Source organism: Pholis gunnellus (genome assembly GCF_910591455.1).
Source record: "Pholis gunnellus genome assembly, chromosome: 4".
Lineage (NCBI taxonomy): Eukaryota > Metazoa > Chordata > Actinopteri > Perciformes > Pholidae > Pholis > Pholis gunnellus.
The window spans coordinates 13,734,431-13,760,995 of NC_136530.1; the positions used below are offsets into that span (position 1 = coordinate 13,734,431).

Consider the following 26,565-nt stretch of genomic DNA (forward strand, 5'->3'; position numbering starts at 1 on the left):
GATTCTTTACCGGCTTCTGTAACCCCGCCCCTGAAACATACTTTAGCCAATCAGCGTCATATGTAGGCGGGACTTAGTTCAGCTCACGCCTGCCGGTGCAAACAGTGGGGAAATGAAGAGTCAATGACAAGCTACCGGCCGTTTCCCAAACACTGAAAGGAGCTTTTATCACCCGTTTTACAGAAAGGTAATGATGAGCAACTGTTTAACGAGTCTTCAGAGCACATTGGGTTTTTTGTATTTTTATCGACAGTGTCATTTTCAACCATCACTGTGTAACATGCTAGGAAGCTATAACCGAATGTAACGTTAGCTAACGTTAAGTGTTTTCCTCTTTACTCTTTGCTAACGTTAGGTTAATTATGTTCTTTAGCTACTAGGTATAGATGAGTCAAATGGTAATTGTAGTAGCTTACAATATCATATTACATTTACATTTTACATTGTTTGAATCAGTATGGTCTTAATTGAAATACGGAAATGCCTATGTGTGGTGTTTATAGAAGTAGTTGGTACTAGTGCCGCTAGTTAAGTTCATTTTAACCCATATTACGTGCGAGTTTTAACATGTTACGTTATTTTACATCAGCTTGTTGTATCAGCTTAGTGACAAATATAACATAACAATAATAACCAATGTTTCCATAAAGCTTTGAAAAGAGAAATGGAGTAAGAAAAATGTCAATACAATACAATACCTGTATCCTGTACTGACATTTTCCTGTGTACACAGATTCATTAAAGGAGAAAAAAAATGACTTTAATGTCACACAATGTCTTTTGTAGATGCAAAATAAATGAGCCTAGCTATAGCTTTCTACTCTGGCACAAATCATGATCCAGAGCTTCAGATTATTCACTAACTGCAGCACAAACACGAGGAAGAGACCACATTCTGGAGGCAAAAGTAAATGTTAAAGTCAATGAGTGAAACAGGTAAGCTGTTAGGATCAGGAGGCTTTTGAGATAAAGCAGAGGATTGTCCATTAGCCGATCACAGCAGGCACACAAGACAACCTTCACTCACAACATATATATATATAAAAAAACAACCCGATGGATCCATCGCACACAGAACGTTCTACCTTTCTTCACCATATATGTGTCTGAAACATGAGATATAAAAGTTCAAAGGGGTTTCATGCTGAGGAATGAACTGAAGGGGGAAAGGTCAGCTACAGTTTGTCACCACAATCCTCACTAATGATGAGCTTATCCATCGTAAACATCAGAAGTCAAACTAACACATTTTAAAATAATAGCCGTTAACAACCTGCAGAGATATTTATGTTGGTCTGTGAATAAATAGACTTTAGAATAGAATAGAATTTGGGAGTAAAGAAAAAGTCGAATTTGGCTATTTTGTATCTCGTCAGTCACTGTCTGTATAATGACACTGACGGAGATGAGATAGCATTTGTTTCAGTCGAGGCTGAATGACAAGGTTGCTCATGTGTTACGGGACTTTCCTCTTGTTGCAATGGGAGCAAAGTTGCCATTAGGTTACATTCATTTGGCGGACGTGTTTGTCCAAAGGGACGTGCAGAGACTATATATATATTCAGTATATATCTCTGAGTACTAGACCCTGATCCAAACATTTCTCCTATGATTTGTTATTGATGTTCATTAGAGAGAGACCAGACAGGAAACAGTGAGACTGAGAAGACGATGAAATGCGATAACTGTCCCCAGCTGTAGATGAAGTGGGGACACAGCAGACACATTTCATGTGTCCCCCAACAACTTAAAAACTAGGACGACCTGCTGAACTTGTCTTTTTCTCAACACAGTTTGTGTTTTCCAGCTGTGCGTCATGGCCAGGTAGCCGGTCAGAGCCATGGGATTTTTACGACAGCTTTCCCTCCTGCTGTGGAAGAACATCACATACCGCAGGAGGAACAAGGTGGGCCCACTTTCATTGAACACAAAGTATCTTAATAGTTTGTTGATTCTCTTATTAAAAATATAATATGAAATGTCTGAAGTGTTAACTGTCTCTCTGTGTCGGCCACACGAGTCTCTCACAGATTTCTACCAAGGTCATTGATTATTTATAACAGCTCCTATGTTTTCCTCTAATGCAGATCCAGCTGATCATCGAGCTCCTATGGCCGCTCTTCCTCTTCGTCATCCTCATCTCCGTTCGTCATTCCCACCCTCCCTACAAACAGAGCCAATGTGAGTGATCTTATATAAAGTGTCTTTTCAGACACACACACACACACACACACACACACACACACATGCTTACAGTTCAGAAAACCAGCTCAGGAGGATTAACTAACTGAGAGGGATTCTTGTTTTCTTAACCGGTTGTGTTCTTGACCTTCTTTGAGAAGTCTGCAATTAGCGTAACATAATTAAACGCAACACTACATGACACAATACAGGTCAGCCAGTTACATTTTGTATAACCCCTAAAAGCTACATCGTCTCTTAATTGTTCAACTTTCCAACAATAAATATACAAAACAAAGCCTTGCAGATGACTAACTTTACTTATTCAGTGCTGATACGAGGGGTTTAAATTTCCTGTACATGTTTTTAACTTAATACTTTAATGTTTTCCAAGTAAATGGGGCGCTCAGCATTGAGAACAGTTTCACAGTTTCACTTTCTTGTGAAACATACACTTCATTTTGCTTGTGAGCAGCAATTTGCAACCTGTGCATGTTTTCTGTTCGTGTGTACTTTCCTAGACATTTACATGAAGAAGATGTTAGAAAATGCTTTTTCTTTCCTGTTTTTGTCTTCTTTAGATCAGTCACATCAGGCTGAAGATGATAAACATTATCATTTTGTATCAGTTGTACAAAAAACACAATATTCGGTCACATAACAGCAGTTTGGGTTATGTTAGGATTATTGTTGGGTCGGCTGCCTGTAGATTGGGTTTCAGGTCACTACCACAGTATTTTCATTGTTTTGTATTCTGGGCTAATCTCCTGGTACTGAACTGTTTGTCTTTCTTTTTCCTTTTCTTTGCCTGTAGGTCACTTTCCAAACAAAGCCTTGCCATCGGCGGGAACCTTGCCCTGGGTTCAGGGAATTATCTGCAACATCAACAACCCATGCTTCCGCGGCCCGACACCAGGGGAGACGCTGGGCCAAGTAGGCAACTTTGACAACTCCATGTAGGTAAACTGGAGGTAAAAGATGGACAGCTGTCTGCAGTGCTGGAGTTTACCAGGCGACCATTGCAGAATAAAACAGCCCAAAAGATACACGGAGAAACTGCAGTCAGTCAAATGTATGTTAGGATTAAAAATGTTTTTGCTTTAGAAAAGAATCACCCAGTCGATTTGCAATGCTGCTGCATACTGTCGACTTGTAATGAGGAGTGCAGCCAGGATTTAAGACCCACTTCAATGTTTCATAATTAATGCTTGCTTGCTAACAGATGAGACAAAGCAAAACACAGTCTTTGAGCAAGATTATACATTTTCAGTGCAGGAAGTCACTGGCTGGAAAGAACATACCTGTACTCTAGCATGTTCGAGCTTAATCTCTTTAAACAGATTCATTCATATTCAGAATCTGCAGGTAACTGGACAAGATTTTTATTTTAGCTTGAGTAACATTGACCAATCACGTTCGAGCAGGCTTTTGTTGAATGCAGGTAAACAGTCCATGTGCAGAGCAAAAGAGGCGTAACGCATCGGCTAAAAGGCAATCTCAGAAGTCACCTCTAAAGTTCACTTATAACATGTTATATCTCTGTTTAATCCTCACTAGAACTAAAGTGTAAAATTACTAAATTGTGGTTTTATAGGGTTTTATGTGTCGGACTATTTGTTGTTTCTACTTTCCAGGCAGCAGTTTGTTTCATTTAATTCCACTGGTGTGGAAATCACCTTGTTTTTCAGGGAATCCATCACAGTCAACATTTAGTCAACTTTTTGTTTAATCCATTTGTTTTTTGTTTGTGTAAATGCTAAATAGCTCCATTTATTTAGCGCTTTTAACAGCTTTACAAGTTGCTACTCACACACTGATGGCAGTGAGCCATGCAAGGCTGCAGGCCTGACCATCAACATCAATTTGGGGCTCAGTGTCTTACCCGAGGAGGCTTTTTTTCACACTTTGGTGACATCACATCTGATTTTCCATGCTAAAAACAACCAAATTTACAATTCTTCAATTTACCCAGAAGTTAAATTCTGGGTCCGCCGGACACTTCATTTGAACACAGTTGGTATTGTTTGCAGATGTGAAGTTGGTGTTTACTGGTAAACTAAAAAGTGATCTCCCCTAGACTGTCCCGTGTCTTCGTGGACGCCCAGGCTGTTCTGTCCTACAGTGGAAACCAGAGATTCTCCGGCTTTCAGGACCTGATGGAGAGTGTCCGAAGGCTGGGAGAGAGACCTGGAGCCTGGCCAGGTACACCACAGCTAGTTTGAGTCTCCTTTAACTGCTGAAGGGATTTCTTGACATTGTGACACTTAAAACACATTGATTGTGTACTTTCTAATTTCCAACCCTGAGCGGGCATTACTTGCCATAATGTCAAATAGATATAATTATATTGCCAGTAATGACTGAGCAGGCAAAACACACAAAAGGCGGATACGCATATAAAATGTCAAAGTATATCTTCACGGTCGCTCTCCAAGAATCATGAATGAATTATGTATATGGAGAAACCTAATAGAGCCTTGGCCTTTGTCAGTTGTAGTGTGGTTTAAAGTCTAAACAAGGTCAGTGTGTGTTAAAGTCCAAGAAGACAACATCACCACTTTGAATCAGTGACTACAACCAAATGAACTCTCTCAAGTCAAATGTCAGTACGAATGAAGAAGCTTTCTAGTTTTTGAATAACTTAACAAACTTCTTTCTTTATTAAACAGAAAACTAACAGGCATGCAAAGAAAGAAATGTAATCGATAGCAGGATGAAGTCCCTGCAAGCCATCAAAACAATAAAAGCATTGAATTAATTCAGATCTCTTTTTTTCGAGGCAGCTCTGTTCCCAGACTGAGCAGACTGAGAGCTTCCAGGAACAGCCAGTAGCTGATCTGTATGAATGGCTTTAAAACACGGTGTCGAGTTACCGGATGAATGTGTCCATTTACTGCTGTTGTGAAGCAGCACAGAGTGGCCGTTTTGCCTCTCTCTGCTGCGGGCAGATCAGGTTACATGACTACCCCAGACAAACAATTGGATGAATGAAAGCAGGTTCTTCAGTGGGTTAGTCCCAGACTACCACCTACTAGACTCCCACAATCCTCACCCACTGATACTGTAAAGAACGTGTTATAAAGCAGGTTTTTTTTTAACCTCAATATTGTATCTCAGAGTTGCATCTTTTCAGGAGACAGAAACAACTTAAATGGTAAAGTTAAACCTCACAAGGAAGTGTGAATTGCCTGGTTGAGCTTCCAAGTCCAATACAACTATAGAATATTTCTGTCTCCAGAGCTGAGTGCCTTTTCATTTTATGAATTATAGCACATTAGTGGCACTGGAACGTTTTTAATAATGATGGTTTGGTACCTGCCTGATAAAAAAAAAAAAGACTAAATATGATTTTAAATATGAAATGAGCAGAATAAGTAAGAATTTCATTATTAGATGCCACTCGTGAACTGCAAAACAACAAATGAGTCATAATCCCACAGAGCATGAACTAACCGGCAAACTGTTTTGTTTTAATGATCTATTCACAGTATAAATGGTTCTTTTGTGGTGGACTTTTATTTGTAATACCGTGTGTTTTATTTGTTGCACTGGAAAGCACCTAATGTTTGTGTTTCTGCCCCGTAGATATCCCTGTAGAAGAATACCTGAGACCCAATGAGACGTTCTCCAGCTTCCTCCTGACCAATGGCAACCTGTCATCTGTGACTGTGGACCAGCTGCTGAAGGCTCGTCTCAATTTCCAGGTGAGGTATCCTCGGATAACAAACAGTTCATGAAAAGAAGAAGGACCCTCTTTAGCCCTAGGCATTTGGATTTTGTTAAATTGGTTAATCTGTTCTGCCCGGCTGGACCGAATAGTTCGAAGCATCAATCATAACATTGACATTCAATACTTGCATAGTAGCCCCTGCCATCAGTGTATGAATGAGTGTGAAAAGAAACGAAAATAGGTGGAATCTATTATAATAAAAGGGACAACAAATAGGACTTTTACTGTCCAAGTTCATAATTAAAATAGCAATTATAAATTGTTGAACTGATTGGCCGAGTTAAATATACGTAAATAAAGAATTGAATAACTTTACATGTGAAAGGTAAATATTACTGAATACGTATCACAGAAGAGTTGCTTTCAGCACTGATGATAATTACAGGTAAAGACGTTTTGTGTGTTATTTGTTTGAGCCTAACTATCAATGTTATTCACCCAGGTTTCCGTGGCTGGTGCTCAGATGCAGCTGAAGGACTTGGTGTGTAATGCGAGCATGCTGGGACAGTTTCTGAAGGTGGCCGACGGAGAAGCCGCCATGAATGATCTTCAGACTCAGCTGTGTAACCTGCCAGCTGACGTCCTGCAGGAAGCTGAACGCCTTTTTCTCTCTCAGCTCGACTTCAGCAAGTTCTTCACGGTAGGAATCGGCTACCTTTTTGCAAACTACTATGCTCACCAGTGCAACAGTCAATGAGTCCAAATACAGTCTCCTGGCTGTTTGCTGTGACACTGAGTTTCTTCTATATCTGCTGAACGACAGTAAGTACCATCAGTGAACCTGTCTTTCTGTCCTTCCTGTCAGAGAGACCGTCTGATGGCTAACGCCGGGGAACTCAGGGTCATCAGTCAGGCCGTCACCTCAATCTCCCAAGAGCTGGCTGTCTTCATCGATGATGTAAGAACACACAACGTTTGATTTACTATGAATGAGTCAAAGTAAACAAATCAGACCGTCATGAAATGGATTTTTGTTTTGTAGTTGGGGGTTGACATTTTTTATTTTTATTTTTATTTGACATTTATTTTTCATTTAGCTTCGTCTGTTTTCATATCATATTTTCCTCATTTTCTGATTGAATAAAATGCACAAAACCGTCATCTTTTCATATCTATTTTCTCCCTCCATTTCTACCCTCTTCTTTGTTTCCTTGCTTCTCCAAATCTTGCGTCCTCTCTGTCTTCCTTCAGTTCTCCTCTCTGTCCAGCTTTGCGGACATGAGCACAGCTCTTCGTCTTCTGTCTCCAGAAAATCGCTCAGCGTTGCCCAGGGAGAGTTTTCGTGCTTTTTCGAGGATCATGTGCGGCCACCCTGAGGTTGGCGGTGAGCGCATCCCATCACTGAACTGGTATGAGGACAATGACATCAAGTCCTTCTTAGGAAATAATGGCACTGAAGACACAGACCCGGACCGTGACAACAACACCAGTAAGAGGCTTTGATATGATTAGAAACGTGTTCTGATGTTTCAAAGTTGAGTGCTTCCTCTGCAAAAGTTTCAGTTAATTGTTTCCTAGCAAGTGCTCCTCTTTTCAGTTGATTTGCATATTGCAATGTATCATAAATATATAGAAAACCAGGTTTCTCATGGTCTGATCCATTTGTGTGAGTTCAACAAGTCCGACGTTTGTCTTATTTGTGCTTTCCTCCATGCAGCTCCTTTCTGTAAAAGTTTGATCCATGGTCTTGAGTCCAACCCTCTGTCTCGCATTGTGTGGAGAGGAATAAAACCTCTGTTTATTGGAAAACTGCTGTACACACCAGACACTCCTGCAGTACAACAAGTCATGAAAGAGGTACAGAGAGTCAAACCTCAGAGAGTCCATCCAAGGATTGTAAAACATATAACTGATGGCTGTTTGTCTGCTAAACTGGTTGATATCACCAACAAGTCCTGTAGGTGTTTGCTGAAAATTGTTGTATTTTTACCATTGACAGAATCTAGTTAAGTGGAAGACATGTTTCTGTTCTGTCACTTATGTAACGAAAATATGCCTATATATCTCGAGTTATGGGCACGCGCATTAGGCTACTGAGCCTTACAACATTTAAAATGCCCTTGTTCTGTAACTGTTGTAAGCTAACTATAGGTGAAGCAAATTTAACCATCAAAGCTAACTACTATTTGTGTCTGCTGAAGGTGAACAAGACTTTCGAGGACATGCAGATCCTCCAGGAGCTGAATGCAGCCTGGATGGAGGTGGGACCTCGAATCAAGAATTACATGGAGAGCAGTGTGGAGATTCAGCTGCTGCAGGTCTGATTTGTGTGTTATGATGCTAAAAATATATTTTTCATATAATGTGTGTGTGGGTGTGTGTGTGGGTGTGGGTGTGGGCATAAACCTGACTCTCCTTCCTTTGGGGACAAAATTCACGTAACCATTACATTTTAGGGCGAAGGCTTGGTTTAAGGTTAGGGAAAGGTCAGATTTAGGTTACGGGTTAGGATTAGGATGTTAGTGGTCTCCAGGTAATGAATGTAAGACAATGTAATGTCTCCAAAAGTCATGAATAGACAACTGTGTGTGTGTGTGTGTGTGACAGGATTTGCTGAAGCGGCCAGAGGTGGCAGTACTGGTCAACCTGCGCCTGGAGAACACATCGTTGACGGCCTCACGAATCGCACGTTTTCTGTCCACACCCTCGCCAGATGCCCCAAGGAATCCCAGAGCAGCGCCTACCTGGCTGGACATCTACAACGACCTCGGCCACACCATCACCACGCTCGCACAAGTCATGGAGGTTCTCATCCTTTGGCATTCTTGTTTTCTCTTCCAGCCTCAATCTGAGAATATAGACGGAAGAGATAAAAGAACGGAACAAATCATGTTTGATGGAATATGGAGCAGAAAATACAACTTTATGATACACTCATTTAACTACACTTACACCTTCTAATAAACTATAGTATGCTGACTAGAGAACGCGGCCAAATATTGTCCGTACATTTCATCGTGACCAGGATCTCACATCTCTTCAGACAGGGACACTTTTGGGCTCTTTTATATTCTTAAGAAAATGGTTAGATGGGAAAATTGTAAAGTAGTAAATTCTGAATCCTGTAAATAGTGCAAGGTTTAAGTCAAGTTTAACTTCAGGCTTTCTTCCATGTTGTTTATCATTCATATCTTTTGTGTTTCCTATTATTCTCTGCAGTGTTTCTCTCTGAACAAGCTGGAGGGGGTGGAGACCGAGGGTCAGATGATTGACAGGGCTTTGGAGCTGCTCGAGGACAGGCAGTTTTGGGCGGGTGTGGTTTTCCTGCTTCCTAACTCCTCGTCCCCTGACCTGCCGCCCCACGTCACCTACAAAATCCGAATGGACATTGATGATGTGACCCGGACCAACAAAATCAAGGACAGGTACTGAGGAAGAACCGAAACATCTTTTGTTTGTCGTACTGTTCTTTAACATTATTTCTATAGAACTTTTTAATTGGAAGTACAAGTAAACCGTTTTGGTTTTATATGACGATACCTTTTCTGTAACATGCTAGTCCATTGCTTAAATCATATATACTTGACTCTAAATCGCACCCATGTCAACAGGTTAGAGCAGTGAACAGCTCGGCTTGCATTGCCAAAAGAGTGAAAGTTGGTTGATCAATCATGTTTTGAGTGGACTATCCCTTTCAATTTATTTCTAATGAGACAATACAGCAAAACCCCTGAAACATCGTGATATAAGTTTAGGTTATATCCCCCACCTCTAACTACTCTTCGGTTTATGAAAACCCACCTTATCAAAGATCAATGATATTTAGCCCAAAACCGGTTTTTAGTTTTCTCCAGCACGTGGATTTGAAAAAACAAACGCATCTTTTGGGTGTTTTTCTCTTCAGATTTTGGGATCCTGGTCCAGCAGCCGACCCCTTTAATGATATGCGCTACATCTGGGGTGGCTTTGTGTACGTTCAGGACCTGGTGGAGAGAGCTGTGAGCCGCATGCTGACCGGAGTTCAACAAACAACCGGCATCTACATCCAGCAGATGCCCTACCCCTGCTTTGTGGATGATGCGTGAGTCACATGCTGTTGTAAACTAATGTTTTAAGAAACTGTGCACACAGTTCCACATGTTCACGCTGGGAACAGACCAGCACAGCCGTAATCTGAGCACCTGGTCTGGAGCAGCAGACGGATCAGTGCCTTGCTTACCTCGATGGTAGCTGTTAAAGGGAGAGAGTCACTCTTTGAAAGCCCCCATTCCCCAATTTTCTCCATTTGTGGAATAATAACAGGAGTCATGGAGTCCCCATGAATGTTGTGAGTTCACTAAACCTTTAAAAGAACAGGAAAAAATGTCAGAAGTATTTTAACTGTTGACATTTTAACAGTTTCCTCCGAGTGCTGAACCGCTCTCTGCCGCTCTTCATGACACTGGCCTGGATCTACTCGGTGGCTATGATCATCAAAGGCGTGGTGTATGAGAAGGAGGCGAGGCTGAAGGAAACCATGAGGATTATGGGTCTGGGAACGGGAACGCTGTGGCTCAGCTGGTTCATCAGCAGCATCGTTCCTTTCCTGGTCTCTGCTGGACTCCTTATTGCTCTGCTCAAGGCAAGATGACCACTCACTAACTTATATATATATATATATATTTTATATAAATACAAAATAGCTGGTTGTACATGATCAGGAAAGAACATGTAAAGTTGTAAATATATATTATTGATAGTCTAGATGTAATGAGAGGACTGATGGTAAAGTGGAAAATAATCAGGTGTCTGGTAGTTTTATTGTATATTGTGATGTTCAATGTCAGGCTTTCCTTTATTTGAAACCTTTGTTTCCATAATCACTGTTTCACACATATGTCTAATAGTATAAAAGGATTGGTGGTTGGTGGAGGCATACAACAGCAAGGCCGTAATTCTACTTTGTCTTGTTTCCAGTGGGGGGACATCCTGCCGTACAGCGACCCAACTGTTGTGTTTTTCTTCCTGACGGCGTTTGCCACCGCCACCATCATGCAGTGTTTTCTCATCAGTACATTCTTCTCTAAAGCCAACCTGGCTGCTGCATGTGGTGGGCTGATCTACTTCGGGCTTTACCTGCCATACGTACTGTGTGTAGCTTGGAGAGACCGCCTCACCACCACCTACAGAGTCCTCGCTGTGAGTAAAATAGTAATTGGTCCAATCAGAAAGTTTCTCTCCACAATTCTAGAAAAAGTAGTTCTAGTTGTACGAAAATGTATGATTACATATAATTGTTTTTTAAGCAGAAGTAGCAAGACTTAATGTACGGATTGAATTGGAATATTAACCATTACATTCAATGTATCTAATTCATTAAATGTAACTGAACTTCAACACCCAAAAGTATCGCAGCATCTGGTCAAGTGTCCTTGTGCCAAGATTTAAAATAGTTTGTTCCTCTTTTCTTCAGAGTTTCCTGTCTCCTGTGGCCTTTGGCTTTGGCTGTGAGTATTTCTCTCAGTACGAAGAGCAAGGCGTGGGCATCCAGTGGAACAACCTCCACTCCAGTCCTGTGGAAGGAGACGCGTACAGCTTTACTACCGCTATAGTCATGCTTTATGTGGACGCCTTCATCTATGCTGCCGCAGCCTGGTACATCGAAGCAGTGTTTCCTGGTACGATGATTGGGACTATATCTGCGAAAAAAAATTTGGCGTTGTAGCGTGTGATTTCTTTTGTGTTGAGTTACAATAATTGGTTTAGGATTAATAGCTCTTCCGTCTCCGAGAAAAGAGCAAATTACAAACTTTTAAAATTGTGTTAGACTTGTGTTTTAGTTTTCGACAGGACGAGAGATCCTAGTTTGAAGACATCATTTAATTTAGAGAAAAAGCTTAAAAGCTACTTAAGTGACTCTGGTTTAACTGATTCTTTCATCAAAATGCAGTTATGAAGTTATAATCCTGAATTTGTTAATATGTGTGTGTTTCACACCAGGTGATTATGGGATCCCCAGGCCCTGGTACTTCATCTTCCAGATCAACTACTGGGGTGGAGTTCCTCTGGAGGCAGGCATGCCGATCCCCCCCGCACCTACAGAACAGAATGATGGTACAAAGCTCTCGAAGCTGCTGCACATCAGCAGCTGTTTCTGTTTTTCTGTCACAGTCATCTAAAAGTAAAATCATGGCTACATTTGGCTTTCTTTGTCTGAACCACATTGGAAAAGCATTTTTACAAGCCATCAGTTTGTAAATAGAAGTCATATTACTAAGAGGTACGTCGCTTATTGGACAGAGTTCCAGTAGTCTGTCATTTTGAAAGTTGTCTGCAGTCGTCTCCTCTGGTCTTAATACAAGTTAAAAGTCTACGCTGGTTGTTTTCGTGTTATGTTTAAGCCAATAAACTCAAAGTCTGAGACAATAAGCCCATTAACTACAAGGGTTGAGAGTACAAGGAGACTGAAGCTGAGAATGATCATCAGTCCAGACTTCAAATTGTTTCTGTTGTCTGTGTAGCTGCATCTGGCCTGTGTTGTCCATAATCCCTTTCATTTTGAACTTGTGTCCTGAAGTGAAGTTAGGGGAGTTATGTTCTCGGCTTGTAAATATATATTGTGACCCTTTGGCTGATGACTTCTGCTCACACACTACACTTTTATTATCAATTATAAATCACTGTAAGAGTAGAATTAACGCTAGATAATTAGCCATTGTAACTCCCCCACATTTATATATATTTAATGGTACATTGTCCCTTATAAATACATTACAATTATTTTCTGTCATCAGATCACATTGAACCAGAACCCACTGACCTGATCCTGGGCGTGAATATCAGAAACCTGGTGAAAATATACAAGACGGGAGCCAAACTGGCCGTCAATCACCTCAACCTGAAGTTCTACGAGGGGCAGATCACCTCTTTCCTCGGCCACAACGGAGCCGGCAAAACCACCACCATGTAAGAAGCAGGCCTGATGAATAACGGTCAATCACAGTCAGCACTAATGTGTTCTATCATTATGTGACTCTGGGCTGTTTAGAATTACATTTTTACAAGGATTTGATGCAGAATTAATTACTTTTGTTGAGTAAAATTTCAGGGGATGTGATGTCTTGTTGTTAGCCTTTTGTCACCTAATGTATAGTAATGTTTTTTACTTATAAAGGATAATAACAGCGAAAAGATCTAGTTACCACGCCAGCATCAGCACACATATGGTCACGGGAAAAGTCTGTAAAAGATGAGAGATTTGTATCTAATTTAAAGTGGAAGATGTGCTTCAACAAAGTATTTATTCTAATGTGTCTGATGTTTATCAGATCTGTCCTGACTGGCCTGTTTCCACCGACCTCGGGCACTGTGTACATTAAGGGGCTGGACATCCGTCATGAGATGGACATCATCCGGAGGACACTGGGAGTTTGTCCACAACACAACGTCCTGTTTGACATGTAAGGCTTGTCTTTCCAACGTCACTAAAAGCTAGTAACAAGCTGTCATTGTTTTTGACTTACTATGGTTCGGTTTGATAGATCACAGAAATCCCACCGAAAGATTTCATACACCAAGCTTCTTTTGAGTGTCTTCATAATTGATTTTTATTATTAGTGATAACCAATTTTATGAAATCAGTCGCATTACTAGGAAATAAATGATTGTTCTGAAAACGTTCGATTATCTGTTAGGCCTGGAATTCACCAGAAATCACGGTTCGTATTTTCTCTCTGTGTCTATCTCTCTCACAGACTAACAGTGGAGGAGCATGTGTGGTTCTATGGGTGTCTGAAGGGTTTGTCTGAAGCCGAGGTGAAAGCTGAGCTCGACACTCTGCTGGAAGATGTCGGCCTGCTGCACAAACGACATGAACAGACCAAAAACCTCTCTGGTAAACTTGCTTGTTTGATTTCTGTATAAAAACATGACTTGTTTATGTTTTGTAGAAGGGGATGTCAACTTTGTCTTTTCCCTCTGTTTCTCTGTCAGGTGGCATGCAGAGAAAGCTGTCTGTGGCAATAGCGTTTGTTGGGGGCTCTAAGGTGGTTGTTCTGGATGAACCCACAGCCGGGGTGGATCCATACTCGCGCAGAGGGATCTGGGATCTACTGCTCAAATATCGCAAAGGTGAAAAATAAACCCCACCTAAACCTGAAAAATGACCAACATGAGAGACCTGTAAAAGATACAGATGATAAGTGAAAGAAATAGTCAATATTGTGTCTGTTATGTTTTTCTCCATCAGACCGGACCATCATCCTGTCCACCCACTACATGGATGAGGCAGAGCTGCTAGGTGACCGGATTGCCATCATCTCCCAGGGGAAGCTGTGCTGCTATGGCTCACCGCTCTTCCTGAAATCCCACCTTGGATCTGGCTACTACCTCACTGTGGTAAAGAGGGAGGGACTGGACACTAGCACTCCCAGCAGCACCAGTATCTGCACGAGCACAAGCATCAGCACCAACAAGCTGCCTGCTCTCAAGGTCTATTGTTTTTTTTTTCTTTCAACTTTATAATTATCCTGGAAAATTAACATATGCCTGCTTTACATTTTGAAATTGAGTTCAGTAACTTAGATGGGGTTATAACAACAGGGCAGGAGTGAAAGAAAGACGAAAGTAAACTCATCTTTGTGTTTCAGGACAGTGAGTCATCCATGAGTGATGACACCGGCCTGGGAAGTGATGAGAGTAGCTCATGTGAGTGTTTCACTGTTGTATGGCCTCTACAGTTCACTGAGGTGGTTCAATGTTAGTTAAGTGCAGTGCTACGGTCTTACTAATTGCATGATCTTTTTTCTCTAATCATTGTCTTCACCACAGACATTGCGGCGTTGCTCTGCCTGGCACAGCACCACATCCCGGGTGCGAGGCTGGTGGAGGAGTCGGGGAGCGAGGCGGTGTTCAACTTGCCGCAGACTGCAGCCAAGGACAGCAGCCTGGGAGTCTTCCTGTCCGAACTGGATCAGAGGCTGACCGAGCTTGGCATCAGCAGCTACGGCCTGTCAGACAGCACACTGGAAGAGGTGAGACAGTTACATTGTTCTTGATGGATAAATAAATAAACTACTTAATCTACTTGCCAGAAACCTTCAGAAAACCGTCATCAAGCATCCATTTTTTTTTTTTGTAAGTCTCCGACATACAGCTATGCAGCCAGCTAAACATACTTATAATCCACAATTAATAAAGGTTGAAGATAGCGGTTGGCTGTGAAAGTTTCCCTGGAAGTATTTGTGAAACTGTGAAAAGGATGTTGGATAACACATAACTAATTCAATAATAGTGATTATAAATCAGAAAAACATGATAAACTATAGACATTTATAGTCAAAGGGTATTGATAGACTAACAAGAAAAATTGATTCACAAAAATCTAGACTAAATGGTTAATTTAATTACATTTTCCCTTAGAGTAAATGTAAATATGATGCACAGCAATTAGTCCAACAGATACTTCAAATGTTGTGTTAGCAACACCTTTGCCTCAGACAGCAATTGTAGTAATAGTGACTAGCTTGATTAGCAGTACACCGATCACATAAAAACTACATTAACATGTCAGATCAGTTGGAAGGTCTTGAGTCAAAGTTAAACATCAAACATCAAACAATCAGCCTGCATTGCCCAGACACACTTGACTACTAACCGTACCTGGTTTTATGTGTGTAAGTGTGTGCGTGTGCATGCAGAAGATTAACCATGCCTTATCTGAAGGCCGGGATATTTGTGGAGCAGCCATGGTCTTAATGGGTTTACTGTTAGCATGAGATTAGCAGATTAGCACTGATAGCGGAGTCTGATAGGTTTACTCAGTCTCAGTCTCTCTGTTAATTTCGCGTGATGCTTTTTTACTGACACCTACTGTCTTCAGCTTCAGCTGTAAAGGCCTGACGATCATTTTCAAAGCAGTTCTTCATCGAAAAAGTGAACATCTTTTGTTTTCATACCTAAGAAAACTACTAGCAGTTTAAACAAGTTAAAATGAATGTCTCAGTTAACTTAAAGCTGCATCAGGTGAGAGTTGTCACAGACCTCTTGGCCTGCAACAGATAGAATGTGTCCATTAAGACCTTTTAGATTTATCCTGTGGTCCCAACTAAAATGATCCACCCACTAGAAGAGCACCTTGTTGCATTTGTGAGCAGGAGTTTCATTTTTTTTCATGGTCATTCTGTTCATTTTCAGATATTTTTGCGAGTGGCAGAGGAAACTGGTGTGGATGCTGAACCAGAGCTGCAGGCCGGATCTCCCAGCAGGCAGCAGCCATCCGCTGGGCAGAGCGTTAAGAGACAAGATGGTGAAGAACCAGAGACAGGTATGCACGAACACTTGCAGACACATAGCTTTGTGTACATACCACACAGTGTTTCCATGTCCAGTCAGTCTGCTGTTTCATCTCCAACTGTGATTGTTTGTTGCCATAATGCTGCCAGGAAGGAAAAGGCTTCGAAAGCAAGGTACCTTCAGATCATCCTGTACTGAAATATAGAGATATATAGAAAAATATCTTTCCCCAATATCGAATACACTGAATTTTCCTCACTCTCTACCTTTAACTGAGCTGACAAATAAGAGAGATTTAACTGGTTGTGGGTTCATGAAAGCTGACATGCTCGCCAACATTTTTGCACTGAATTTGCTTGTTTCCAAAAACTTTAAATTCAAATTCAAAATGTGTTGTTGTCATGTTTCTACTGTAGTTTTCTGTGGCTCTGATCTGACAAGAGTCTCAAAGGTCAACAGCACTGACAGAAGTCTATGTATTTATCAGCCCAATATATTGGTGTGCTCTCACACTGTGCTTTTCCTGCTTGCAGAACCTCAGGAGACAGACCTGCTGAGTGGAGATGGCCGAGGTGGGGTACCCCTGACTGGCTGGTGGCTGACCTGGCAGCAGCTGAGGGCTCTCTTCATCAAACGCTGGCTTTATGCTCGAAGGAGCCGCAGGGGCTTCTTCGCTCAGGTGATGAAAACTTTTGACAGCAGCTGTTTGAGAGCACACCAAACAAACGCTGTCTCCTATCTGGTAGTTAGTTGATTGATTAGTTGTTCGAGGCTTTGTAAAAAATATAGTCAACGGTTTATTTCATGCTGTAAGTCATTTAATCAGACAATCTCTCTGTAAGTTGATCTTAAGATGTTTTTCAGCTGAAGGTTGATTTGTGCTTCAGATTGTCCTGCCTGCTATGTTCGTGCTGGTCGCTCTGCTCTTCAGCCTCATTGTACCTCCGTTTGGGAAGTATCCCGCCCTGCAGCTGCAGCCCTGGATGTACGGAGAACAGTACACGTTCTTCAGGTAGGCCTCCACCCAAACATTCACCATAATTGGTTTGGTCTACTCCTGGTCATAAACTGGTCTTGCTTTTCACATGATGACTTGCTATTGTTAGTTTTGACAAGCGTCCCTGCCGCTTGTTTATTTTATTTACAGCAATGACGCACCTGGGAACCCGGCCATGGAGAACCTGCTGGAAGCTCTGCTGGACCAGCCAGGTTTTGGTACCAAGTGCATGGAGAAAGAGGAGGAAGACAACAGCACGTAAGTCAACCCCTGGGAATACAACAATGTGTCTCAGCAGTATCAGAAGAAACTTAATGAAACGGTAATGAAGGTAGTGGGACAAATGGTCCTGAGACATCAAGATCTTACACACTGTACGAAGAAAACATGTGATAAATACAAATGGGAGATAAAATAGTCATTCCATACCTTCCTTACATAAAGATTACTGTGTAGGGTTAAAGTAAAAGTGATGCACCTGGATGTTCGGTCTTTTGATTAAAAAAGTATTAAGCAATCTATGACGTCTACTGGCACTCAATAGAAATTGCAACATCAGTTGTAAGCTCTATCTCTGGAAAGACGCATTTCTGGCTTTGGGGAAATCTGTTTACCCTTTTAATTTGTTGTGGTTGTTTGATGTACTTTATTTTGAACACTATTCATCCAGGCAACATTTCAATGCTTAAACCACAAACCTCTACTCCATGTTCATTCCCTGTTCTCCCTGCAGGAGTCCTCAGTGTGAAGGCGTGCGGGGTGGCCGGCTCATGCGACCACAGGTCTCCTACTCCACCTGGCAAATGTTCAGCAGAGGCAACTGGAGCAGAGACGCACCGTCTCCTGAATGTCAGTGTAGCACAGAGGACGTACGCCGGATGCTCCCCGACTGCCCGAATGGTGCCGGTGGAATGCCGCCTCCACAGGTCAGTGTGGTGTCAGGGCAAGACCGACTTATTAGCATAATCCAGTGTTGATTGATTTGACTTTGATCTCTGTTCATTTCAAATGTATTTGTTATCTTTTAGATTAAGAGGCTGACTGGAGACGTCCTCCAAAATCTGACAAGTTATAACATCTCTGATTACCTGGTGAAAACCTACTCTCAGATTCTCAAGAAAAGGTACTTCATTAAACATAATAACACATTACTTTTTGGTATTTCATTTCATTTTGTTACACCATTGCTTTTCCTTCTCGGTGGCGTTCAGAACTTTAGGTTTAAAAAAACTGTAGCGTCCATCTTTGATGTCAGTGATTTGGTCAATTGTATTTATTAGTTCTACCCTAATAACTAAATGCCTCAGAATAATCAAAAATACCTTTATCCCTCTATCAGACCATCATGTGATACACATATTGTCCCCAAAACTAGCCTGATGATTGAGATATAAGAATGGATATAAAGTAATGCTTCTAAAAACAAAAGTGTAATTTTAGAGTGAATGCCAACATATTTTGGATATGGAAAGACTGTTGTTAGAACACTGATTTCCATGTTTGTGTTTCCTTTGAAGAATATCCTTCACACACTAACTCTTTTCCCTCTGTGTTATAAACAGCCTTAAAACCAAGAAGTGGGTGAATGAATTCAGGTAAGCTGCTGGTTTAAAACTTCATTTTGAAGGCACAATATCTGCAGTACTTATAGCCATAGAATGGCTTGTAGACCTGCTTAAACATAATTCATCTGAAGGACTGACAAAAAACAAACTGTTATAATAACAGATACGGAGGTTTCTCTCTCGGGGGCAGCGCCACTCAGACGTTATCTCAGGTCCACCGTGTCCAAGACTCGATCATGGCCATCAGGACTCGTCATCGAGTTCAGCAGGTATAAACAAGGTTCCAAGCATGTTTAACTGAAACTGCTGTTTTCCTGAATGTTCTTAATGTTTTCTGATGTTCTTTGATTCATCGCAGAACAGTTCGCTGGATCATCTGCTAAACAGACTGCCGGATTTTCTAGGAGGACTGAACAGTCAAAACAATGTCAAGGTAAATGTGTGTCTGTTTATCTGTCTTCTCTCCTCCTCTTCTGTGGCCTGTCTTCCAAGGATTAATCAAGCACTCAAAAGCGTTTCTCTCGTTGCTGTACTCAGGTGTGGTACAATAACAAAGGGTGGCATGCCATGGTGTCATTTGTCAACGTGATGAACAACGGCCTGCTGAGAGCGAGTCTGCCACCGGGTCCAGAGAGGAAAAGACACGGCATCACTGCCTACAACCACCCGCTCAACCTCACCAAGGAGCAACTCACAGAAATGGCCATGTTAGTTCACTGCTGTGGAGTTTTAAGGGTTGATGTTGGTGGAGTTGGTTTCTTGCGCTTGTTATATTACCACAAAATTGTCTCAAGAGTGAAATTCAGCTTAGTCGGAAGTAAAACAGGAAGTGTGAGTTGCATAACATCAATGTGTGTATTGTGTATGTTGATATGTGTTTTTCTGGTTCCTCTGTCAGGATGACCACATCAGTAGATGTTCTGGTTTCCATCTGCGTGATCTTTGCCATGTCCTTTGTGCCGGCCAGCTTCGTCCTTTTTCTGATTGAGGAGCGAGTCAGCAAAGCCAAACACCTTCAGTTTGTCAGCGGGGTAAAACCGATCCTGTACTGGCTGGCCAACTTCACCTGGGACATGGTCAGTGCTCAAGAGAAAGGAGACATTTTACTAGCAGCAGAGGAGAGGGCAACACTTACTGGAATAGATCAATTGTGTCAGTGATGTTGTAATTCCTACAGTTTGCCAGTTATGCTAAAGAGTTGCTTCTTCAACAGAACAAAATCTTTCCACCTACATTGTATTCAGATCATATCATTTTACTCTGAAAATAAAAGTAATACAAATATGGAAAAGTAATGTCATACAACCTATATACTTACATGAGATAATCTAATTTAAATTCTGCTTTGTACCTTATCAACCTTGTACAAAAGCTAAGGCTGTGTTCAGATACACAACAGCACTCCATGAAAAAATGCAGCCACTTCATTCATTTCAATGATGGCACTGTATTTCTACAGCAGAATGCAGAAGGCTCCGTCTTCAAAGTTTAACCTGGCGCAACTTTTGTTGCAGCGAAATTCTACATCATCTTGCCCCATTGCATCTTCCTGTCATGCACCAATGGTGTAATTCTCACCCTACTTCTACAGTCAATAATCTGCATTAGATGATTCTCAATAGAAAAATATTATTCACTGGATAAAAGAAAGACTTCTTCTAAAATGCAATCTTGTCATCTTGTCAGTTGAACTACACAGTCCCAGCCACCATGGTGGTGCTGATCTTCATCTGCTTCCAGCAGCAGTCGTACGTCTCAGAGACCAACCTGCCTGCTCTCGTCCTGCTCCTCCTCCTCTACGGGTACGTTCAGACTCCACTGACTTCTGTCCTCGTTATTACACTACTAAAATCATGCATCATCAAATCTGACTGGACTGAACACAGCAACGAGCACTGACACAGGATGATTTCTAATATGGAATTAAATAGACCCCGATGCCAAAGTCTCTGTTTTCCTAGTTGGATCATAGTCTGTAACAAAAGTAATGACTCATCATCCTTTTTTAGGTGGTCCATCACCCCTCTGATGTACCCGGCGTCCTTTCTGTTCACCGTCCCAAGCACAGCTTATGTAGTCCTGACCTCCATCAACCTCTTCATCGGAATCAACGGCAGCATCGCCACCTTCGTCCTGGAGCTGTTTGTTGACGAGGTACAAAGCGCAGCAGCCTGCAACGGCAATGCGACAAAAAAAACTATTTAGTGCTCTTTTAACCACGATTTATGGGATTTTTTCAGCATCTGAATGAGGTGAACAGGATCCTGAAGAAGGTGTTTCTCATCTTCCCTCATTTCTGCTTGGGACGAGGACTCATCGACATGGCCAAAAACCAGGCCATGGCAGACGCTTTCCAGAGACTGGGTACCGATATGTCCAGCTTTAAATATCTAAAAGTCTATTCAGTTTTTCAAAGCTGAAAATGACTTTAACCCAAGACACATTCGACTCCTCTGCTTTTGATGCTTTTTGCTCATTGTTGTGGTGATTGTGCTCTGTAGTTTGAATATACAGTAAATTGTATATTATTGTTTTGCTAGACCCTTTTATATATACGAGGAAGACTTTTGTTACCATCCTATGGGGCATTATTGCCTGCCTATATTTAACTTGAACTGCTTGTTGGACTGCAGCAAACACACAGGATGTACGATCTGTAAAGATACATGTATGTAAAGATTGTCTTTGCCTGTGGTTCTGCTCCTCCAGGCACAAAGCAGACACTGAACCCTCTTCAGTGGGACTCTGTAGGGAAGAATCTGTTTGCGATGGCAGCTGAAGGTGTTATCTTCTTCATCTTCACCATACTGCTACAGTACAAGTTCTTCATTCGCCCCGGGTAAGTTTTAAACAACCCTTCAATATTTTAGTAAAATGCAGAGAGATCTTTTGTTTGGAAACCGATCTGCAGCATCTGTACCAAAATGATACAGGGTGATCTTGTTCCTCCCCGTTCAGCTCGTGGTGGGCTGAGCCTGAGATGCCTCCGCTTGGTCCAGAGGATGAGGACGTCAACAGGGAGAGAGAGAGGGTCAAAAGTGGCAAAGCCCAATCAGACATCCTCTCCATGATAGACCTGAGCAAGGTACAACCAGCATTCAGCCTAAAAAGTAAAACTTAAACTGTTTACGTTGTTAACACTCCTGCGGCTGAATCACAGCAAATGTCTGCAGTCAGTTGCCATCAAGCAAAACCCGTACAAAACATTCAAACTACTGTTTCAAGTTGTGTTTGGAAGAGCTGCATTTGTGTAATTCTGTTAGAATTGCAGTGCCATCATGCAACATTTGTTCATCCTCCACCGTCAAACTTCTTGCTGAGACGGAATCGTTGTGGATTTCTGGTTGATGGTAAAACAAAGGACTTTTGTTTTGCAGGTTTATAAATCAGGCAGGAAGCCGGCGGTGGATCGTCTCTGCCTTGGGATTCCTCGTGGAGAGGTGAGAGATATGCACACCAAAAGAAGCACTAATTACATCATAGTACAATGAAAACACACACACACACACACACACAAATTGTCTGACTTTAGTTCTAATCAGCTCATTGTTTAATAAGTTCACATAGTCTCAAGGGAATGGTCCCAGCTGCATACAGACAGATATATGTGTAACTTGATGTTGTGTTTGTGTCCTCAAGTGTTTTGGCCTGCTGGGGGTGAACGGAGCAGGGAAGACCTCAACCTTTCGCATGCTGACCGGAGACACGGCCATCACCTGCGGAGATGCTTTCCTTAAGGACCATAGGTACAAACCCTCTGCACCAACTTTTACTAAAGCCGTGTCCTACTAAGTAAATGTGTCCTGGGTATAAGAAGACAGGAATATGTATGTGAAGCTGAATTAACCCGGATGAAACGTTATGGAAAACATGGCAACACTAGTTATTTCTTTGTGAGCACATTTAAGAGAATAAAAAACATTTAGTTTTCAGCAAATACTAAGTAACATTAGCAGTAGAAGTATGGTTAGCTGTAGTAGTAGTCCCAGCACAATAAATAAAGTTGTAGCAGCAGTAGTCCTAGTAGTAATAGCAGCAGTTATGGCAGGAGTACTACTAATCGCAGCAGTATTAGTATCGGTAGTACAGTGACAGTGTTTCTGTGTTTCAGTGTGCTGACAGAGATGGAGCGAGTCCACCAGCTGATGGGTTACTGTCCACAATTTGACGCCCTCAGCGACCTGCTGACGGGTCGGGAACATCTGGAGCTGTATGCCCGCCTGCGGGGAGTACCAGAGGAGTCTGTCACCAAGGTACCGTAAAGGAAACTGAAATTAAGACATTGAGTCATGCGATTTCTGAAGTTGTGAGACACAGTGACGGACTTGATGTGGAGTGACGGGTATGTTTAGCTGCACTGTGCAGGATCATACAGTGATGTACCTTCTCTGATGTCCTGTAGGTGGCGCAGTGGGGTGTGAAGAAGCTGGGACTGACCCAGTACTCTGAGCGGGAGGCTGGAGGCTACAGCGGAGGCAACAAAAGGAAACTCTCCACTGCCATCGCCCTCATCGGGTTCCCTCCTGTTATATTCCTGGTGAGAAGCAAACTTGTTCACCAACCGCTAAGATCAACACAGAGTATGAAACTTAATATCACCTGTTGAAACACGGGAAACATGTTTGAATAAATACCATTCTAAACATTAAAAACACATATTGTACATATTGCAACTCTTACATCACAAACATACATGCATGTTTTTTCCTAGATGATGTGGTTCAGTAAATTAATTGTTGGCGCCACAACCAATCTTTCATAAAATGTGTTGCTAAAATGTATTTTGATGATTTGATGATGCTTTGATTTATTTAACTCTTGTTAGGATGAGCCCACCACTGGCATGGACCCAAAAGCCAAAAGGTTTCTGTGGAACTGCATCCTCAGCGTCACCAAAGAAGGAAGAGCTGTAGTTCTCACCTCCCACAGGTAATTGGAGATGTACACTTAATTTATTCTTTCACATACTCATCAACATTAGCAGGATGGCCCACAACTTCCTGTTCCTTCAATGAAGCACTCAGTAAACACAAAACCCTGTCAATAAACTTCTACTGCTCCAACAATTCTGTATTTATGGCTCAGAGTTTCCTCATGGTGTGTATTATTATATAGTGTACAATATGTGCTAATGAATTTAATCATGTGTCTGTTCGGTCAGTATGGAGGAATGTGAGGCACTCTGCACCAGAATGGCCATCATGGTGAACGGCAGATTCCAGTGTCTCGGATCTGTACAACACCTGAAGAACAGGTAAGCACACTATATTCTGTCTAATACAAGTCAAACTCCAAACTCAATGTGTCAATCAGTGAATTAATGAATACATATCTGTAAATATCTCTACAGGAAATCTTTTAGTTATAATCTTGTAGACCCTTGTGAGATTCATTTTTGTGTTGTTTCCATATTCTTGTTTTTAAACCTGCTCTAAATCAAATTCCATTAAACTGTAACGGTACGTACAAAGTCTTGACTATTGTTTCGTCCTTCATCTTCCAGGTTTGGTGACGGCTACACGATCATCCTCCGCCTGATGGACACTAAGTCCAACCTGGACCCATGCCCCATCAGCACTCACATGAAGAACTCTTTTCCCAGCATCGAGCTGAAGGAGCGCCACCAGAGCGTGCTGCAGTACCAGCTGCCCTCACACGACTGCTGCCTGGCTCGTGTCTTCGATGTGCTGGCCAACAACTCCGAAGAGCTGGGCGTCATCGACTTCTCTGTTTCACAGACCACCCTGGACCAGGTGAGCATGAATAAAAGATGCAACTGGCATGAGAGCCATTCAAACTTCTCTATACATTAGTTAGCATGCATGCTAATAGGCATTAACAAAAAGAATGTGATGGATAGCTGACCGTCATTAGCTTGATAGCTAACCAAGCACATTTAAATCAATTAAAGAATTATATAATGTGACACTAAAGCGGATTTATTTTTGAAGGTATTTGTCAACTTTGCCAAAGAGCAGACAGACGACGACGTCCTCACAGATGTGGTCATTAGCAACAGGACAGTACAGACCAACCTCACTACACTGCACTCCAGGATCAACTCTCCCAACATCCAACCACAGCCGCCAATCACACCCCCTCAGCCAAGCAAGACTTCCCAGCAACATGACAAATCATGTGACGGCAAACCAAAAGAGGGTAAATCAAAAAAGCCAAAAACGGTAAAATCTAAAGAAGGCAAAGCTAACGGAGAGCAAAGCAACAGCACGGCAATGACCAGAATGCCTCAGCGAGAGGAGACGGTTCAGAGGAGAGGCAGCAGTGGATCAGACAGCAGTAACGTTGGAGCTCAGGGAGAATCCAGTGGCTCCAAACACAGATCCAGTAGAAACCCTTCTGCACTCTTTATAGTCGACAGCAACACACAGGACAGTGCACTATGAAGTGGACTGGAGCAGAGGATGCGGGTTCAAAGGACCCACTACAATCAAAAGCTTTTTATTACTTGCTGTATGTTCATTGTTAGTGTTTTACAATGCTGGCAGCGACCTCAATATGCAACATGGAGCGGCAAAGCTTAATGCAGTTAGAAGTGGAAAAGATGGACTTTGAGAGTTACTTTTAGAGGTACATTTATCCCCTTGGCCTCCTCTGAAGAATGAAAGGTGAGTACTTTCTAAAATGGCTTTGGTGCCTTGTTCACCTGTTAACATATCTGCAGCTCTATACCCTTTGTTTGGGTTCATCAATCTTACACTGTGTCTTCTCTCTCTGTATCAATCTCATCAGTCCAAAGATATGTTAGTTATAACCATGTTATGCAAGGCTCGATGTAAAAACTAGGGGTGGCGTTCCTCAGGGCTCAATCATTAGACCTCTTACAATCTCATCTTTATTTTGCTGAAAGCACTTTAAAAAACCGAAAATGTTGCAAACAGTAACTGAAGTACATGTCTTACATGTAATAATTCAGATGATTAAATGAAAGCATTTGAGGGATTGTTTCTCTGATGTGGAGAGAATTCTTACTGTAAGTTCATTGTGAAATACCTCTACCTATGTTTAATGATGAGCTTTACGAGTGTTATTCTTTTGTAAATCAAGAATTTATTTTGTCTTTTATCTATCAGAAATGTTTAGTTTTTTATTTGTTTTGCGTGATTGGGTAACAATGTCACTATCCAAACAGAGGTTATTACATATTCTGTAGGCCACATGTAGAAGAATCTGACACACTTTTCCTGCACAGATCTTGAAAGGTCTGGACATCACATTTATTTATCATTACACACAGGTGTGACCCGACACTGTTTTAGCTGCATAGAGTTACTACAGATTCTTCTACATGATGCCAAACTACTACAGCACTCCAAATGAAATCAAAGAAATTATGATAGATCCAATAATGAATTATTCCATTCAGTCCGAGCTGCAAACACCTAACAACATTGCCTTTGGTCATTAGTTGTTTTTTTAATAATTTGAAACTGTATTTAGTCTTTTTTCTTCTTTTTCATCAAAGAAATGACGCAGCTGACTGAATGTTCGAAGCAGGTTGTTACTGCACTGTGATGCACTGTTACATATTTAAAAGATTGTTATGATAGTAATAGGCATGAGACAAACATAAATTATCAGAAGAGAGTATACAATCAGAAGGGTTTCATTCCAAAATGCAAACTGTTACAATATAATATTTAAAAAGGTTAAATGTATTGAAATAGCTGAACTGATGCAGAACTAATACATTGAGATAGATTAAAATGGCTGATGTGTCATTTTGGAATGAAAGTCTGTACTACTAAATGTACTTTTAAGGTATTATGCTTGAAAAGTTCTACTTGAACATAAATGTATCTGTGCATCTACTATAAGATGTACATTGTATACTGAAGATATGCTAGCATATGAAAAGAAAA

General features: G+C 41.5%; 1 protein-coding gene across 1 annotated transcript; it reads left to right on the plus strand.

The window, feature by feature from the left end:
- The first annotated feature begins 102 nt into the window (after positions 1-102).
- abca7 (ATP-binding cassette, sub-family A (ABC1), member 7) lies at positions 103-26,565 on the plus strand. Its single transcript, XM_079158436.1, has 50 exons — positions 103-187; positions 1,794-1,906; positions 2,088-2,181; positions 2,996-3,137; positions 4,259-4,383; positions 5,767-5,885; positions 6,354-6,551; positions 6,717-6,809; positions 7,103-7,340; positions 7,569-7,708; positions 8,053-8,169; positions 8,459-8,656; positions 9,071-9,276; positions 9,756-9,932; positions 10,250-10,472; positions 10,808-11,029; positions 11,304-11,508; positions 11,831-11,944; positions 12,625-12,796; positions 13,159-13,290; positions 13,585-13,724; positions 13,823-13,960; positions 14,079-14,320; positions 14,479-14,536; positions 14,660-14,862; positions 16,025-16,154; positions 16,273-16,296; positions 16,657-16,802; positions 17,011-17,135; positions 17,271-17,378; positions 17,854-18,046; positions 18,149-18,243; positions 18,683-18,715; positions 18,849-18,954; positions 19,044-19,118; positions 19,223-19,392; positions 19,584-19,761; positions 20,372-20,487; positions 20,695-20,839; positions 20,926-21,049; positions 21,395-21,524; positions 21,644-21,770; positions 22,063-22,125; positions 22,325-22,431; positions 22,797-22,938; positions 23,088-23,222; positions 23,511-23,614; positions 23,847-23,939; positions 24,189-24,438; positions 24,637-26,565. The coding sequence occupies exons 2-50, from the start codon at positions 1,841-1,843 to the stop codon at positions 25,087-25,089; spliced, it is 7,134 nt and encodes a 2,377-aa protein (XP_079014562.1). The 5' UTR covers positions 103-187; positions 1,794-1,840; the 3' UTR covers positions 25,090-26,565.

Bases quoted from the DNA above. Each gene is read 5' to 3' on its own strand.
- abca7 (XM_079158436.1), top strand. From the start codon at position 1,841: ATGGGATTTTTACGACAGCTTTCCCTCCTGCTGTGGAAGAACATCACA. The intron at 19,762-20,371 runs GTCAGTGCTCAA...TCATCTTGTCAG, and splicing joins CCAACTTCACCTGGGACATG to TTGAACTACACAGTCCCAGC. The intron at 22,939-23,087 runs GTACCGTAAAGG...GATGTCCTGTAG, and splicing joins CAGAGGAGTCTGTCACCAAG to GTGGCGCAGTGGGGTGTGAA.